General features: G+C 41.5%; 6 protein-coding genes across 8 annotated transcripts; 3 read left to right on the forward strand and 3 right to left on the reverse strand.

Annotated features, from left to right (window-relative positions):
* Nucleotides 1–472: 472 nt before the first annotated feature.
* Nucleotides 473–2,500, reverse strand: LOC125203098 (rust resistance kinase Lr10-like). Its single transcript, XM_048101381.1, has one exon. It carries the CDS (start codon nucleotides 2,422–2,424, stop codon nucleotides 526–528), a length of 1,899 nt encoding a protein of 632 aa, XP_047957338.1. The 5' UTR covers nucleotides 2,425–2,500; the 3' UTR covers nucleotides 473–525.
* An 848-nt stretch (nucleotides 2,501–3,348) lies between these two features.
* LOC125204594 lies at nucleotides 3,349–4,668 on the forward strand. The gene is made up of 4 exons (XM_048103286.1): nucleotides 3,349–4,289; nucleotides 4,372–4,392; nucleotides 4,471–4,503; nucleotides 4,574–4,668. The coding sequence occupies exons 1-4, from the start codon at nucleotides 3,950–3,952 to the stop codon at nucleotides 4,666–4,668; spliced, it is 489 nt and encodes a 162-aa protein (XP_047959243.1). The 5' UTR covers nucleotides 3,349–3,949.
* An 11-nt stretch (nucleotides 4,669–4,679) lies between these two features.
* LOC125204593 (rust resistance kinase Lr10-like) lies at nucleotides 4,680–6,931 on the reverse strand. The gene is made up of 3 exons (XM_048103283.1): nucleotides 6,137–6,931; nucleotides 6,014–6,046; nucleotides 4,680–5,940 (listed from the first exon to the last, which is right to left on the reverse strand). Exons 1-3 carry the CDS (start codon nucleotides 6,855–6,857, stop codon nucleotides 4,958–4,960), a joined length of 1,737 nt encoding a protein of 578 aa, XP_047959240.1. The 5' UTR covers nucleotides 6,858–6,931; the 3' UTR covers nucleotides 4,680–4,957.
* A 458-nt stretch (nucleotides 6,932–7,389) lies between these two features.
* Nucleotides 7,390–9,634, forward strand: LOC125208576 (LEAF RUST 10 DISEASE-RESISTANCE LOCUS RECEPTOR-LIKE PROTEIN KINASE-like 2.5). Its single transcript, XM_048108223.1, has 4 exons — nucleotides 7,390–8,183; nucleotides 8,343–8,363; nucleotides 8,449–8,478; nucleotides 8,566–9,634. The coding sequence occupies exons 1-4, from the start codon at nucleotides 7,403–7,405 to the stop codon at nucleotides 9,588–9,590; spliced, it is 1,857 nt and encodes a 618-aa protein (XP_047964180.1). The 5' UTR covers nucleotides 7,390–7,402; the 3' UTR covers nucleotides 9,591–9,634.
* A 365-nt stretch (nucleotides 9,635–9,999) lies between these two features.
* LOC125208577 (probable protein phosphatase 2C 8) lies at nucleotides 10,000–10,976 on the forward strand. The gene has a single exon (XM_048108224.1). It carries the CDS (start codon nucleotides 10,041–10,043, stop codon nucleotides 10,842–10,844), a length of 804 nt encoding a protein of 267 aa, XP_047964181.1. The 5' UTR covers nucleotides 10,000–10,040; the 3' UTR covers nucleotides 10,845–10,976.
* Nucleotides 10,924–15,383, reverse strand: LOC125208575 (cyclic nucleotide-gated ion channel 1-like). 3 transcript variants are annotated; one of them, XM_048108222.1, is made up of 8 exons: nucleotides 15,221–15,383; nucleotides 14,639–14,770; nucleotides 13,864–14,431; nucleotides 13,186–13,398; nucleotides 12,410–12,693; nucleotides 12,126–12,237; nucleotides 11,788–12,024; nucleotides 10,924–11,712 (listed from the first exon to the last, which is right to left on the reverse strand). In XM_048108222.1, exons 2-8 carry the CDS (start codon nucleotides 14,665–14,667, stop codon nucleotides 11,026–11,028), a joined length of 2,130 nt encoding a protein of 709 aa, XP_047964179.1. In that variant the 5' UTR covers nucleotides 14,668–14,770; nucleotides 15,221–15,383; the 3' UTR covers nucleotides 10,924–11,025. The 3 variants fall into 3 exon arrangements, with proteins under 3 accessions (XP_047964179.1, XP_047964177.1, XP_047964178.1); XM_048108220.1 differs by having other exon boundaries at nucleotides 15,174–15,383; XM_048108221.1 differs by lacking the exon at nucleotides 15,221–15,383 and having other exon boundaries at nucleotides 14,639–15,159.
* Nucleotides 15,384–16,992: the final 1,609 nt, after the last annotated feature.

Raw genomic sequence — 16,992 nt, forward strand, 5'->3', positions numbered from 1 at the left:
CAGAGCCATCGCCACGACGGCGCACCTCCTGCAAAATCAGCAACCAGCAACCGAAGAGTCGGCGATTTCCGATGACAAGGAAAACATCAACAGCCATATCGATGATGAGAGGAACTTCGACTCTAAAAAAGACGGAGAAGAAGATGACGGCGGCGACGAGTTCGTGAATAAAGGTACTGGTGAAGTCGGCGGCCCCCGCGGACCGGAACCGACTCGCTACGGCGATTGGGAGAAGAACGGTCGGTGCTCTGATTTCTGATGTTTTTTGTATCCTATAAAATTAGAATAAAATAGAAATTTGTGAAATTTCAACTGTTTCGGATTTCGCGCCTGCGATCCTGTTACCATCATATCCAATGTTTAATCTACTTGAGTTTGCTGATGTAACATGCTCAATTTAATTGCTGTGAAGAGCAATCTTATTATCAATTTCAGTTATGAGATTGTTTATCTTAAGAAAATTCCTCTACAATAAACAGAACAGAAGGTTTTATACTTTTATTCATAAGCAAGGATGGTTAAACGTCAAGAAGTAAAAGTGGTGGTTGTTGAGGTGGTGTACATGGTGGAAGAAGATGAAGTTGAATTTGCAGAATTTGAGGCAGCGAAAGGATTGGGCGGCATAATGGGCATGGTTTGAGCTTCCAGCATCTGGATGATAAGTTTCATGGATGGCCTATCTGCAGGATACCACTGTATACACCAGAGTCCCACAATTATAAGCCTCTTCACAATATCAGTCTCCTCCACATTATCAACATGGATAGCTATATCCTCTCCTTTCTCCAGCTGATTGTACATCCACTCCGGAAAGTACACTTCCCCGCTATCCTGCGCTGCTTCTCCGAACTCCCTCCGTCCACCGACCATGTCCAGCAACACCATCCCGTAGCTATATATATCCGACTTGTACGACACCTTCCCGAAGTTCCTCGAGAACACCTCGGGTGCAATGTAGCCTATCGTCCCCCTCGCCCCCGTCATGGTCACCACGCTCTTCTCCTTGGAGCACAGCTTTGCCAGACCAAAATCGGCAACTTTGGGGTTGAGGTTATGGTCCAGCAAGATGTTGTGTGGCTTGATGTCGAAATGAAGGATCCTTTGTTTGCAGCCTTGGTGGAGATAATCGAGGCCTCTGGCTATCCCCAGCGCGATCTCCAGCAGCTTCTCCCACCCCACCGTGCTGCTCTGCTTGCCCGATGAGAGGTACTTGTTAAGCGAGTCGTTCTCCAAGAACTCGTATACTAGGGCGCGCTTGTACCCGTCCGCACAGTACCCGACCAAACGCACCACATTCACGTGGTGGATGTTGCCGATGGTTCCTACCTCGTTGATGAAGTCCTCGCCGTTCCCCTTGATGTTGGTTAGGACTTTCACCGCTACCAGAATGTCTGTCGAGAGCTTCCCTCTGAAGACCGATCCGTAGCCTCCCTGCCCCAGTTTGTGTTTGAAACCGTCCGTGATTGTCTTGATATCAGAGTAAATGTATCTGGTTAGCCTTCTTGCTTTGTGATCCTCTAAGAAACGCTCAGTCCTTCGCTCCTTGCTCTGTTTACGCCTCTTTATTGTGATGAAGTAAAATAGTGCAGCAAAAGCTAGGGCCGTGAAAACAGCAACTACTACAATGGCAATGACTGCCTTATCTGATATGCCTTGTTTCTTGTGGTGAGATTGTGTGGGTATGTCAAAGCATTGAGTTTGGTTATTGGTGTTGAACCCACAGTACTTGCCCCTGGTTTCGCAGCTGCTGCAGACGGGTTCGGGCCAATGCAGGTAGGTATCATCAACCGAATACTCTCTCAGCGCGTCCAAAAGCACCTCAGAAACATCAGAAACGTTGTACATTTTCACACATCTGGAGAGAGGCAGGTCGGGGACCGAAGTAGAGGATCGGTAAGCATAAACTCGGTGATTCCCTCGAGCAAGGCACTTGATCGGGCCCATGGGTGTGGCCCATGCCTCATAGTTGTCCAGCCCTCCAGAGCAGTTGAAAAGCGTGTATCCGTCGCCTGCACCATAGTACATGATCTTGATGTGGAATTCGAAAGGAGAGGGGGAGGAGCTGAGTTGGGGCACCCGGGCAGGGAGGCACGACCCTCTGAAGACGCTGAGTCGGATCACTTGAGCTCTGTAGTCGATTTCATTTACGGTAGCTTTAGCTGAAAGTGGGAGGATGATATTCCGGGGCGAGGCACGGACGGGGAATTGGAAGTCGAATTCGGTGCGGTTGTTGGTGGGGTTGCAGGAGAGGTCGAAACCGGGATAGCCGCAGTGCTGGGGGTGGCGGCCGGTTAAGCGGAAAGGGAAGCGGACGATGGGGCCCGAGGGGCTGCAGCTTGCGGGAGGGCAGTCCTGCTGGGCTGCTGCAAATCTTGGGTGCTGGATATTTAGTGAAGAAATCAAGAAAATGAAGAAGAGAATCATGGTTTAAAGATCTCTGCAAGACGTGGATGGAAATTCAGCGATGGAAAAAACAGATATTGAATTAAGGAGCCCACTACATACTGCGCATTATTTATTTATTTTTCTGACAGAAAGATACAGGTAGGTAATTGCGATGAAGGAGAAGCCAATATTGACTTCAAACTAAGATTATGTCAACGGGCTCAACCTAAAATCAAAAATCTAATCAAGGGATTACCATGTAGTACTAGTATTTTACACTTTATTTATTTATTACTATATGAATTGATTAAATTAAATAATTTATTAAACATTTGTGGTGTGGTAATTGTTGTGGGCGAATTTATTGATGAAGTGCATATTTTTCCTTTAATTGATTAATTTTAATAATCAAAAGGATAAGAAAACGAAAGCTTATAATTGGATAGGTGTAGGGGCAGCAGAATTCTTCTCTACAAGGTCAGCGATTTAGCAGTCGCATATTCTCAACCATATCTTACTCTTCTGATTTCAGTTGAATCCTCAAAGCTCATTGTTGACTAGTCCACAACGCATAATTGACTTATTCGCCTATTTCTGTGATTCTGTCCGAATGTCAGTCTAATCACGCGAAAACAATTCATAGAGCTATCATACCATGTCTGCGTATATACTCTACATGATCATGTCTATAAATTTCAATTTATTGTCCTAGATAAACTTGGATACACGATTATGTCTATAAATTTCAATTTTATCACACTTTAACCAAGCACCCATTTTAAAAATGGAAAGTGAGTTGAAAAAGTTAGTAGAATGTGACAGACGAAAAATGAAAGTGTCTCTATTTGTATTGGACGGAGGGAGTATCTACCTTAGTTGAACATGATAGATGATCCGAAGTTGGAAAAACTTGTTTTCATTTCTCAAACTTGTTTACTATTCTTCCCTTTTCAGCAAGTTGGTTTACACATTGAATACAAGCCAATCATTTTTAAGGATAAATCAAATATGTGCGCGCGAGCGTGTTTAAATAACCATATATATACAGATGTTCATGTTCTCCTTCATTTGTGGACTAATAACATACTACTACTACTACATCAAACACAATTCCCAGAAAATAAAAATAAAAATAGAATGTTGTTTGAAATCCCAAGCTGCATCTTCATCCTGCTTCTTTTCTTAACAACTAACTCCACAGCTCAAGATAACTGCCCTTCTTCATCTTGTGGCAATGTGAGAATCAGCTACCCTTTCAGATTGACAAGTAGCCCCAGATCTTGTTGCTACGGTAGCTCCAGCTTCGTCCTCGAATGCCACAACAATGAGACCATCTTCAAGGTGGGAACTGCGAGGTATATCGTCTGGGACATAAACTATGCTACATTCTCCATACGGATGGTTGATCCATCCATAAGCACAGCATATGCAAATCTCTCTTCATGCCCTGTTTATCCCGCCGACATTGCTTCATGGCCATACATGTACTCCAACAACTACTTCTTCGACATGAATAGGCCGGTATCCTTTTTACACTGCCTAGCTCCTGTGAGTTCTTCCAACTATGTGGAAGCCCCCTTCTGTGGCAACAGGAGTAGCATTCTCTCCAACTCTTCCCGACTTTACAATTACGTACGTTGTTGAGGGAGATGGGATAGCGGAGGAGTCATGCATGGTTGATCATGTGGTTTGGAGCTCGAGGGCTAAGGGAAATAGCAGTATCACCAATCCTTCTTTGGCCGGCATCTATGGCAATTTGAGCAATGGGGTGGAGCTCTCGTGGTTTATTGTTCACTGCGGAGACTGCCCAAGATTCGGAGAGTGCCTCTTGGAGGACAGCAGGATCACTTGCAAACGCCAGTGCAAGTATGATGTAACACCTCTCTCGCAGCAAGGTTTTCGATGTAAGTAGGCACATTTTTTTTTAGTTATTTCTTTCAACAGTTTGTTTGCTGATGTTGTTTTTTTTCATATGGATTAATGCAGGTCAATTGGAGTATTGGGGATGTGAGTGATCCATCTTCTCCTGTTAAACTTTTTTCACTTATGGAATACTCTCTTCTAACATTTTTTTTTTCTGGACAGTTATCTATGGAGCATATATAGTGGTTGCATATGGTAAGATTTCCAACCTTGTTTTGTTCGTTTCATTGTAGGAGATTGCTAATTTTGTGATATGATCATGCAGGTGGACTTATAGGCCTGAGATTCGTGATTGGATTCGTGCTCCTGATGGTTTTAGTGGCGTTCCAATGGAGAAAACGGCACGACTTACCCCTCTAGTTTATTATTGCTTCATTATGCTTTTTTTTTTTTTTTTTTTTTTTTCTTTTCTTTTCTTATGTTTAGTAAGTACAATGTGTGTCAAGTGTATATCCTTATTAATAGCTGATGTTTTGTACCTGTAGTTGATTGAAAGATTGTTATTATTTGATTGTGAACATATATTTCTGAATTTGGTTCAGTTGTGAAATTTTGAGTACAATGTTTCCTTGTACTCAATTTCATGATACAAGTCATGTGGAAGTGAGTACATATACATATACAATGAGGCATAATGTAAATAAATAATTCAATTTTGGGTGTTGAGATGGAAAGGATATTGAGGCATAGCATTAGCAGGCATGGTTTGCTGTTGAAGCATTTCGATCACTGCTTTCATGGATGGACGATCGGATGGAAACCACTGAATACACCATACCCCAACAATCAACAATTTCTTCACTGATTCGTTCAATTTCTCTTCTTCTCTCTCCTCCACCTCCTTAAACAACCATTCTGGAAAACGGATTTCACTGATGTCGTCTCCATGGCTATAAGTACTCACACGTGTGCCTACCATATCCAGCAACAGCATGCCAAAACCATAAGCATATGCTTTCTGTGGTATGATGTTTGATGAAGACGAGAATAACTCAGGAGCAGTATATTGTGATGTCCTTTCATCAGCAGACGTCGTAGACACTATGATTTTGGGGTTGAAGTTGTGGTCTAGCAAAATACTCCGAGGATTCCAAACCAAGTTGAGGAATTTCTGGGCTGATTCATGGTGAACATACTCAACTCCTTTGGCTATGCCTAGTGCAATCTGATGTTGCTTCTCCAAACCAACTGTGTGGTTTTGGTTTTCTCGAGATAAAACCATGTCAGCAAGTGTTCCACCTTGCATGAACTCGTAGATGAGAGCTCTTCTGCGTCTATCTATGCAGTATCCGGTCAATTGAAGGATGTTTGCATGTTGCATCCCACCTATTATCTCCACTTCAGCGACAAAGTCCTCATCGTCTTGCTGAGAGGCATCGATCACTTTGACAGCAACGGGAGTTCCATCTGCGAGCTTCCCTTTGTGCAGTGCTTCATGGCTGAGTTTCTCTTTGAAATTATTTGTGAGTCTCTTCACATCTGCATAACTGTATCTTCTTGGACTCATATCCTTGTGATTTTTCACAGCATTTTCTCTCCTTTGGTTTGCTTTTCTCCTTCTCTTCACCACCTTAAAGATGAAAAACGAGGCGATCGCAGTAAATGCCAGGAGTATTACTCCTGCTGTAATCCCTGTAAAGCAGGATCAATATCATGGAAAGATTTCGCATTAAATATGATTAAGCAAGAAGATTGATAACCTTACCTGCAGCAAGTGGTTTGTGGTTTGTTGATGCACCTGTACAATTTATCAAATCCCATAAGCTAATGTGGTGCTAAGAGTTTTATAATACTGAAAAATATGTAGGAGTATTAAAGATTTTGTTACCTGTTGTGCCATGTTGAGGGGTGAAGCATTCAGTTTGTTCTGCAGCAGAACTATTTTGCAACCTACAATAATCCCCTTGTGCTTCACACTTATCACAAGAAGGCCTGCTCCATTTGAGATAAAAACGAGATCCAAATTCATCGTCTCCTCCAGTCAATGCGCGATCTGGAACATATGAAATGCTGTACATCTTGAAACAAGGCGAGTACGGGGGCAAGGATGTGATGTCATAAATAGAACCAAACTGAATGACTTTGTAACGACGGCTGCTAAGACAAGCAACTTTCTCATAGTTCCCTGTGTTGGAGCAATTGAACAGAGTTGATCCTTCACCATACTCTATTGCCTCTGCCTCGAATATTGGAGAAGCTGAAGAGTTTACAGTGGGGAGCTTCTCCGGGAGGCAGGAGCGAGGCCGGACATAGTTAACCAGCATCTTTTGTGCTTTGTAATCAATATCCCACACTGCAACTGTCATGTTTAATGGAAGCATGACATTTGTGGCTGATGCTGTCACTGGGAATAGTAGATCAAGATCTGCTCTGCTTCCGTTACATGATAATCCGAACCCCGGGTATCCACAATGCGCTGGTTGCTGACCTTTTATCCAGAACGGGAAACGGACAAGAGGCGCATAAGGGCCACATGTTGCTGGGAGACACTCATTTTGGCTTAGTGCAAGGTGGAAAATGGATATGAAGGTAAGAAGGAAAATTTTCATGTCTAGTTTGGATTCTCTGTGAAATATGTTTGATTTGCTTGCTACTTTCCATAGATCATCTTCATCTTACTTAAACTAACTCCTTTTCAAGATTCCTATGTGGAATGATTGATTAAATAAATAAAAGACAAGTGATTAAGTTTGTATTGACTTTGTGCTCTTTCCTCCACTTCTTCCTCCTCACTCAACCAAAACGTGTTGAATGAATCAGAATCATTTTCCAAGTTTTCTGACTTGGAAGGGAATGCTTTGAGCTACCAGATAATGGAGTCTAGTTCAATTATCATGATGATTTGAATGTGGATTCTTGAATTATTTATAGCCAAATAGAACAATTAGTGATAAGAATGTGGCATTGACTTTGAATAATTAGGCAAGTCAACGTACTAATCCACTAATCCACTTGATCATTACATGACTACATTCCAGCTGAAGCAATAACAGAAATGTCTCCAAAACTTCCAAGAAACTAACCATCAATTTCCATATTAATTAGCATAATAAAACAATCTTTCATTGCTCACATCTTCTCATCATCTGCAATCATGTCAAACCAAACGCTCTTTAATTCGTATCTCGCCCTTCTGATTCTGCTTCTATGTTTCACAGAAAGCTGCATAGCTAGAAACAGCTCACATTGCATCACTTCTTCATGTGGGAATATCAACATTAGCTACCCTTTTAGGCTGAGAAGTGATCCTGCAAATTGTGGCCATCCGGACTCCATCTTTGCACTCGAATGCCAGAAAGATCGACTCACACTGCACACGAATTCCAGAAGATACCGTGTTGAGGCAATCACTTACAGCAACTTCTCCATTCGGATATCTGATCCAGGTTTAGACAGCAAAAATATCTCATCCTGTCCGATTTATTCGTATGTAGACAATGTTTATATGTACTCAAGCTATGTATACTCATATTACCCTAGCAGCATTTACATAACATACATCAACTGTCTAAGTCCTGTAGCTAATCCGTTATACGTTGAGAATCCTTACTGTGCCAACACGAGCGCCTTCTCCAACACCTCCAGAATTTACAGCTATGTCACGGCTGAAACAATATTAGTACCCGATTTGGAGTCATCCTGCACCTTTGACACCGTGACTCAGGCTACATTAATTTGGCCTTCAACAGATCATCATAACTATTCGTATGCACAGATCCATGATCTGCTTGCTTATGGATTTGAGTTATCATGGTTTCGCGTGTTGTGTATAGAATGCGATGAGAGCAATGGAGAGTGCAGTTTGGAGGGCAACGAAATCCGGTGTCGCCACTATTGCTATGAGAGCACCCCTTTCGAAGACCTTACTCTCATCTGTAAGCAAACTTTCATGCCTTAGTTAAAAATATTTTCTTGAAACAGGAAATATAATCTCTAAGTAGTGCAAAAATTAGATGGCCTTAATTATAAAGTATGAACAGCCTTATTAGTGTAAAAGACGATATACTAACATTCATCTTCACTTGGGAATGCAGGCAAATTGGAGTATTATGCAGGCAAGTTCTCATATGTAAAATCTTTTCTTGAATTTGCTACATATATTGTTCATCTTTTTAATTACCTGTTTTCTCCATTGAACAGTTTATTTGTACTTTCCGGTCTTAGCAATCGGTAAGTTCTCACTACCCCTCAGAATAATACTCCAAAACATACCATTTCCATATGTTCATTGAATTTTTTTTCTCTACTTTACTGCAGGAGGGCTTATAGTACTAAGATATGTAGTTGGGATTCCATGTTTACTTGGAATGGTAGTGATTAGGAGGAAAAGGCAGCGTTCATGGATAAACAACAGTGAAAACATCGAAGAACTCACGAGACACCAGTTGAATCACATGCCAATAAACTATAGCTATAGGGAGATTAAAAAGATGACTCACAATTTCAAGGCTAAATTAGGAGGAGGGCCTCATGGAACTGTTTTCAGAGGCAAGCTACGAAGCGGCCCCACTGCTGCAGTGAAGATGCTGACTAGCTCTTCTTCTTCAGCTAGTGACAAGGAGTTCATCAGGCATGCATCAGAAATCTCGAGGATCACCAATGCAAATGTGGTCAAACTCTTTGGATTCTGCTTAAAGGGAAACAAAAGAGCTCTGGTGCATGAGTTTGTGCAATTTGGCTCTCTTGAAAAACACATCTCCTTGCAGGAAGGGACCAAGAAACGCGATCTGAGCTGTGGAGAGACGTTCAAGATAGCCGTTGGGATAGCCCATGGGATCCAGTGTTTGCATGCTGCTAACATCCTGCATCTTGCAATCAAGCCTCAGAACATTCTACTTGATGAGGATTTCAATCCCAAGATTTCAGATCCCGGACTTGAAAAACTAGAGCCTTCACGGATTAAGGGGAAGATGGGATTCATGCCTCCAGAAATGGTGTACAAGAACATTGGAGGAGAGGTTACTTGCAAAGCTGATGTGTACAGTTTCGGGATGCTGGTGCTGGAAATGGCTGCGCGGCTGCAATCACACACGAGCCATGTTTACTACCCCTTGTGGATTTACAATCAGTTGTGTGAAGGGAAGGAGTTGGAAATGAGAGGTGGTGGAGAAGAAGAGAAGGAGATGATGAAAAAGATGATTGTAGCAGCATTATGGTGCATTCAGATTAAGGCTGGAGATAGGCCAAGTATGGAGCAAGTTGTTGGCATGCTTCAAGGGGGAGTTGAGTTGCTGCACTTGCCACCAATGCCTTTCCAGAGACCCATGCATTCTGACTTGTAGTATTCCCTCATGTATTCATTTATTTACTTTCCTCTCTTTAACCATGCATTTAGTTTATAATTATTGGTCGCCAAAAAAATCATATTACTATCTTTTAATATAGTATTTAAAGGTTGCATTGCTAATAGACTCAGTTATCACGCAAAATTCTGGTACATAGAAATTTAGCTATAGCCTATCTGTATGGTTAAAGTTCATGCAGTATCATTTATAAATTTTGTATTTATATGAGATGAAGAAGTATAAAATTGTGTGTCGACTGACGGAAGATATTTTAGTGGTGAATTTAGCCTTTGAGCAGCGTTGAAGGTTTAGTTGGGAGTTGGGAGTGATGAGTCATGCAGACTAGGGCACGTGTCAGTTCCTTAAGCGTGGCATGCCACGTACATATATGATATACCTCCTACTTCCTCCTCTTCACTTCCACTTCCACTTTACTCACAGCCTCTCATGCCTCATACTACTCTTCCCTGCTCTCCGTCCAAGTCCGCTGAATCTCACGCCTCCAAGTCCGCCAAAGATGCCCGCCGCCGAAGACGCGAGCTCCGCCGCATTCGGTCACTACCTGTTTCCACTTCCGCCGCAGCTCTGGAGGATGATACACCGCCGAGTTTGAGGCGCAAAACTTCCTACGGCAAGATATCCGTGGTCGGGCGGCGTAGGGAGATGCACGACGCCGTGGCAGTGGAACTAGGTTTTCTCAAGAGAGATGGTCAGAGCTACGACTTCTTCGGCGTTTTCGAGGGCCACCGCGTAGGTCTCGCCTGCCGCGAGAGGCTCGCTGAGATCGTCGGAGAGGAGACTGATCAGAGACGGAGAGAGTGGGAGGAGGTGATGAGGGAGGCCTTTCAGAAGGTGGCGGCGCTGATGGGGTTGGGGTCGGTGGCGGTGGTGGGGGAGACTGAGGTGGTGGTGGCGGGCTCCAAGGCGGTGCTGTGCCGCGGAGGGGAGGCGGTGCGGCTGTTGGAGAGCGAGGAGGAGGAGGCGGAGCAAGTGAAGGTGAGAGGTGTGAGGAGGAGTGGAGAGGATGAGTTTCTCATATTGGGGAGTGATGGATTTTGGGATGTTATCTCTGACGACCTGCCTTACCAGATTGCCACCAGGTATTGCGCCACTCCTCTTGATGATGGGGCGGAGAAGGCCGTGGCTGTCATGGCGGAGATGGCGCTGGCTCTAGGTAGCAAGCACAATGTTAGTGTGGTTTTGGTGGATTTGAGAAAACCTAATGCAAGTCAACAATCTGGTTTTATGTGACCCCTAATTTTTTTTCTTCTTTGTAAAATACTACTCTAGAATGTAAGCTTCCCAATTCCCTTTCTTGATCAAGTGCGTGTAAGTTGTAACAAATACCTGCATAAGTTAATAATGGAGTATCTTTTACCATCATGTAGAAGAGGAAGATACCGACTATACACATTACACAACACTAGACTGGTCATTTGTGTTCAGCACTAAAATCTGGCTCAGCTGGTTTCAGTAGAAGCACAGGTGATACCCTCGTCTTTCTACCTGCATTGCGTCGCACTGCTCGAAGGGCGTTGGCTGCGAATCTCGATGCATAAATGGTTGCTCCGAAGCTGGGGGAACTCCCGCCTCCTTTGGCCAATGCATCCTGCAGCCTGTTCTCTTCTACACCGAGAGCTTCCTCCATCTTCTTCCTCACGCAGCGCCTCCACGCCGCCTGTATGAAACAAGCAGCCCATGTCCTCCACTGCTGCGAATAGAATCTAAACGTGTGGCGCAGCTGCTTGCTGTGCAGTCGCCTGAACTGGGAGGCTACAAACTTGAGATCGTCGGCCATGAGAGCAAACGATTCTACTTCGACAAGGGCCTTCACTGTTCTGGTCGAGATGGGAAGGTTGGATGATGAATTGGGGTCTAGAGCCCATGTCAACAGCTCCTCCCCACAGAAATCACCCGCTTTGAGAATGTCTGAGTTGAAGAACCCTGTCCGCCCTCCATTCGTGGTCACTGTTAACAGTTTGCCACGCATGATGAACAGCATCTCGTCTACGGGATCCCCTTCTCGCACTATGTAGCTATGCTCCGTGTACAGCACTGGTTTCAGACGATCACACATTGCATCCAAGAGTTGATCGTCCATTGTTTCAAACATTGGCACCTAAATCAAGTATATATAATTATCAGTTTATCACCAGAAGACACAGTGGAGGAATGAACTAGCTGGAAATGTTACCCTCTTAAGCAAGGCTAAACAGAGATGTTGCTTTATGTCTCTTCTGAGGTCCTTGGGAAGATTGCGTATCAGATAATCTTCATCTACACCCCGAGTTTCCTGCCATTTGTATTGCTCATATCTCCTTATTCGCTGCCTCAAACTCTCAGGAAGGAGACGGTGAGCCATCCACTGCTCCGCATCTCGTCTTTTCACCCTCATCTCCTCCAATCTCAGTGTTGTAGACTGCAGATATGTCTGCGATAACAAAATCCAACACAGTTTAAAAAAAACAATGGTAATAACAGAAAAGAAGAGTGCAAATATTGTATCCTCTTTTGGATAATGAATTAACTTACCTGCATATTTCCAATCAGAAATGAGAATAGGACCAAGCCAGATATAGATATGAAAATTGCGAAGGTAATTTCCCAAACATAGGTACTTGTTTTAAGATTCTGGCCGAGAGAACTGCAAAGTTAGTTAAGTTTATATATTATGTACAAGAAACCCTGAAAATAATCACTCTACCAAGCATGCAAAATATTATCTACATTTTTCAAATTTTTTTGTTACGTTCTTCTAAGACACATCTGCCTCAATAGATGATTATGTCAGGCACATCAAATTTTAGGAAACATACCTTAGATTCTGGAGTCCCCACCAGAAACAATAAAAGAACTTCTTGGGAAAATCTTGTGATTCAAAAACACCAGACTGTAGAGCATTAAGGAATATCCCAAAATCAAAAATGGAAGCATCAGGTGGCTGAAAAGGGCAAGATTGGTTCAAAATCTGAGGCAGTCCAGCATGATTAAGCTGGCAATTAAAGGAAGCCTTCCTACAATCAGACTCATCCCCACAAGCGTTTATCCAGCAGGTAGTTTCACGCTCTATAGAAAGCACATACCAACAGGCTCCAATCACCTAACAGAGGAGCAAAAAAAACAGATAACAAAGAAAACATAGTTAGGGAAGGAAGACTATTTTTCATGTGAAAACTCTAGGAGAAGATTCGTAGGCCAACCAGCAAGAATCACCCTAAACTAATCCTACCCAATCTCTATGGATCAGTAAGAACTAAGAAGTATATGCCAATCAACATGGCAACAATAATATACTAATACGTTATATGGAAAAACACACCACATTTACACAACATCTAAAAGGCATACAAAAAAATATACATACAAGGGTTCCTGCTCCATTTTGGCTGAAGGAAAGATGCAGCTATTCAATGATACTTCAACAAAAAAGTTTTGGACAGGGAAAAAGAAACCATAAAGAAAATAAAATAAGCAAGTAAGGCAACTTACATATAAAAGAATGAAAGGAGAAAACAAATGTTACCAAATTGAGGGAGTTCAGGAAGAAGCACTATACAAGTGAATATGCATAAAACTTCCGGGGGATACTTACATGACTAGCGAGCATATAAAGAAAAAGATTGAGGGCAGCTCCAGCCCATGCTGTTTCAGTGAGTATGCCAGAACTTCTTGTGACTTCTTTGTATAGAGGACGGATTCGGAGAACCCTTGGAATGTATTGAAGGATCACCACAATTTTTAACAACTTCTTCGTGTTCAAAGACCTTGCACCTTTCAATCTGGGTACGATGATCACTATTACAATCTGTGCAAGCCAAAGAATGATCATCCAGTTATATACATGTAGACAACTTATTGCAACTACAGCAATTTGTTAAACATAATTTGCATTATGCGTACCACATGCATCGTATAGTTGCAGCCATGTTCAACTCAGAGTTGAAGAAATTTCGTGTATATTTTTGTGTAATTCTAAAAGTACAAATAAGAAGGCAAATTTGCAGAAGAAGATAGGGAGATAGAATTTTGTATAGGGTATCTGAGAACAGAAATCATAGTTATAAATTGTGAGACTGAAAGACTATACTTAATACTGCAGAAGTTACAATGATTAAATTTTCCTTTCATGCATTATATACATCAAAATTATGAACAATAAAACTTTCAAAAAACAAGTTCCATGGAAAATAAAGATAAGTTATCCTGCTTGTAAAGTACAGCTAAGATGAAATCATATTATATCTGTGTACATAAAGATTCTATCCCTTACCTGTGGAAGTGGGAGAACTGCAAGAATATCAATTATGAAGTAGGAAGACAGATATCTCTTTGCAATCTCCCACGAATTTTTAACAAGAACACCTCTTCCAAACACACGAGAAGAAGGGCAAATAAAACCAGTACGGAATTGAAACATGATATGGATGAGGTAAAAGATATCAGTAAATGACCGTAGAACAGAAACTATAAGTTCCAATTTCCAGTCCAGCTCAAGGCACCTCTTGTCGCCATTTATAATTGGTATGTAGAAAAACAAGGGGTCCAGCGAGACTGCAACCACACATGACAGAAGAAAAACTTTATTCCATTTTTGAAGAAATGATCCTTGAGGATCCAGCATTTTTTTCACAGACCCCTTTTCATCTGCTTTCAACTTTCCCATAGAAAAAGATCTTAGTGATCCTGTGATTCTTTTAATTCTCTCCGACCCATATTCAAAACCTCTATGAAACTTGTCGGAAACTGAATATGCAGCTGATTTAAGTCTCCCCAGTTCCACCCCACCTCTAGAGGAGGATTGTGTATCAAACCTTCCTTGTGATCTCCAATCTTGAAACCTGATAATGTGACACTATAAGATTGTGGAAAGACAGAGATACATAACAACAGCAGATTCAACAAATGCCAGTAAAACTAAAGCAACAAAACTAAAACTGACCGGATTGGATGTGATGCAAATTTGGAAACAAGTTTATAATGTGAATTGATTGTAGAGCTCTAGCTATCTTCTGTGAATGAACATAACAGTGATCACAATAACTAACCTGACAGTCTTCTCTTGTTGGAAACTCATAATCCCGCTCAATTGCAGATTATGTAGATTTCTGATTAGGTTGACAAAGAAATGGACGATCCTGCTGCTAGCTCCACATTTGTGAAGCAAATTAAATTAAACCCTGGATAAATATATGCCCAACAAGACAGTTAACTCTGTATTAGAAAAATCGATGACACGCAAGATACAGAAACAGAAGCATCCTTCATCAGGTAAGAAGTTCAAATTTAGACATTTCAGTTTGGCAGTTCAACTTTTTGTTTTCTCAAATCAGAAAATATCCATAGTTTAAAGTATGCTAGGTCAAAATAAGCGTCAACCCCATGTGAAAAGAGGGAAAAAGTGGAAGAAATCCAAATGTAACAAAGTATTGCAGAAACAGCAAAAAATAATGAAATAAAAAGGTGAGGCAGTTAAGGAAAAGGGATACGTGACTACAAATTAATTTCATGGGCATTAAATTGACAACTCTGAACCAGAAACAGAAGCGAGAAAAAAAGAGAAGAGCGGTCCAACAATCATACACATGAAGTCGTGCGTCGTTATAAATTATAAAGAGTCCGGACCGTACACCACTGTCTGCTCTGCTCTTTCTTTGAGAGAGAGGGGAAGGGGTGAAGTTTCGTGGATATTTCCAACTTTTTTGTTGTTGTAGGAAGAGAGAGTAATTGGCAGCTTTCAGATTGGATTGAACGCAAAAATCCTGTCTCTTGCATATACTGAATAGTGAATACTCCACTTGTTAATTTTAGAGATTTCAGGCATTGGATTGGATTGGCGTCCACTCACCAATAAATTAAGTTGAAGACTTCAAGTATTCAGTGGGGTCGTTGCTGGGCCCATTTTTCAAATGCTGTTTTGACATGCACGACGACCATCGGTGCAAGAGCATCTCCGGGGGCGGACTTCCCACAAAAACTTCCTGCCACGTCACTAGGACTTCCACTATGACTTCTCATCCCACTACACAATGTAGGACTTCCCGCAATAAAATGTCGAGCCGTATTTTTAGAGTTCAAAAAAAAAAAAAAATTAACTCGGACGTCCGACCGTGACGTCCGACTGACGCCACAATGGCGGACGTCCGGTCAGATGTCCCGAGGATATCCGACGTCCTCTCGGGACGTCCGTGTCCGACCTAAACCTTCACAATGGCGAACGTCCGATCGGACTTCTTTGACGTCCGACCGGGACGTCAGCTGGTAGAGATGCTCTAATATACTACCTCAGTCCACCAAAATTTATCTCATTTTTTCATTTCCGTCTGTCCCTCAAAATTTGTCTTATTTCACTTTTACCATTTTTGATAGTGGACCTCATCTTCCACTAACTCATTTCTACTCACATTTTATTATAAAACTAATATATAAAAGTAGGACCCACATTCCACTAACTTTTTCAACTCACTTTCCATTATATTTCTTAAAACCCGTGCCAGGTTAAAATGAGACAAATTTTGATGGACCGAGACAGTAATCCTTCACTACAAAATGGAGCACTAAAAAGTCTAGTACGTAAAATAATGCAACATGACTTTCACTTGATTAAACGACGTTTTGTACTGCGCCCTAATTACTCTCCTTCTTTACTCCTTCTATCCCACTTAACATATCCACTTTTCTTTTCTTTTTTTCACTTTCCATATTTATAAATAAATTCCTCTTTCATCTCCTCATTTAAAATATTCAATCTCATTTTTCACTCTACTTTATCATACTCAACTACTCCACCTAAAATATCGTATCATTCAAAAATATGGACATCTTAATAAGATAGAGCGAAGGGAGTACGCTTTAACTCTGGTTTAGTAATAATAAAAAAAATGGTAAGAAATTACTTAGTGGTTTTTCAATTAATATAGGGCCTAGTTCTATAGATCTGAAATAGTACTATCTCCGTTCCATGTTAATTGAGTCATTTTTCTACTTTTAGAAGTTTTAAAATAATTAAGTCATTTCTATTTTTGGCAAAAAAATAATCCTTCCTCTTATTTTATTTTCTCATCTCTTTTAGGGCATCTACAATGGGGCGGACTATAGCCCGCCCTATGCACCGCCACTTCATCATTTTATCCTCCTCCCCTTACACCTACAATGGGGCGGGCGCCCTAAACATTTTACTTCTATTTTATATTTATATAATTTATGTTTGCAAATATATCAAACAAAATAAATAAATAAAAACAACACAATTAAGGCAAATCCTATATTTACATAATTCAAAAAAAATTTACAAAATTAGAAATTAAAAAAAAAAAGTGCAACTACATATAAAAGAAGCTAGTCTAAAGTAGTCACAACTTGCGGCTGAGGCCATCGATCATCCGCTAGAGGGACGCGATTT

Source organism: Salvia hispanica, chromosome 2, assembly GCF_023119035.1.
Source record: "Salvia hispanica cultivar TCC Black 2014 chromosome 2, UniMelb_Shisp_WGS_1.0, whole genome shotgun sequence".
NCBI classification, from domain to species: Eukaryota; Viridiplantae; Streptophyta; class Magnoliopsida; order Lamiales; family Lamiaceae; genus Salvia; species Salvia hispanica.

Coding starts and splice junctions, on each gene's coding strand:
- LOC125203098 (XM_048101381.1), bottom strand. CDS start 2,424: ATGATTCTCTTCTTCATTTTCTTGATTTCTTCACTAAATATCCAGCAC.
- LOC125204594 (XM_048103286.1), top strand. CDS start 3,950: ATGTGGAAGCCCCCTTCTGTGGCAACAGGAGTAGCATTCTCTCCAACT. Junction 4,393..4,470: donor TCAATTGGAGTATTGGGGAT/GTGAGTGATCCA, acceptor TTTTCTGGACAG/TTATCTATGGAGCATATATA. Junction 4,504..4,573: donor ATATATAGTGGTTGCATATG/GTAAGATTTCCA, acceptor ATGATCATGCAG/GTGGACTTATAGGCCTGAGA.
- LOC125204593 (XM_048103283.1), bottom strand. CDS start 6,857: ATGAAAATTTTCCTTCTTACCTTCATATCCATTTTCCACCTTGCACTA. Junction 6,047..6,136: donor CCCTCAACATGGCACAACAG/GTAACAAAATCT, acceptor TAAATTGTACAG/GTGCATCAACAAACCACAAA. Junction 5,941..6,013: donor CCACAAACCACTTGCTGCAG/GTAAGGTTATCA, acceptor CCTGCTTTACAG/GGATTACAGCAGGAGTAATA.
- LOC125208576 (XM_048108223.1), top strand. CDS start 7,403: ATGTCAAACCAAACGCTCTTTAATTCGTATCTCGCCCTTCTGATTCTG. Junction 8,184..8,342: donor CGAAGACCTTACTCTCATCT/GTAAGCAAACTT, acceptor TTGGGAATGCAG/GCAAATTGGAGTATTATGCA. Junction 8,364..8,448: donor CAAATTGGAGTATTATGCAG/GCAAGTTCTCAT, acceptor TCCATTGAACAG/TTTATTTGTACTTTCCGGTC.
- LOC125208577 (XM_048108224.1), top strand. CDS start 10,041: ATGCCTCATACTACTCTTCCCTGCTCTCCGTCCAAGTCCGCTGAATCT.
- LOC125208575 (XM_048108222.1), bottom strand. CDS start 14,667: ATGAGTTTCCAACAAGAGAAGACTGTCAG. Junction 14,432..14,638: donor CAACAAGAGAAGACTGTCAG/GTTAGTTATTGT, acceptor TCACATTATCAG/GTTTCAAGATTGGAGATCAC. Junction 12,025..12,125: donor TTCTGATTGGAAATATGCAG/GTAAGTTAATTC, acceptor TTGTTATCGCAG/ACATATCTGCAGTCTACAAC.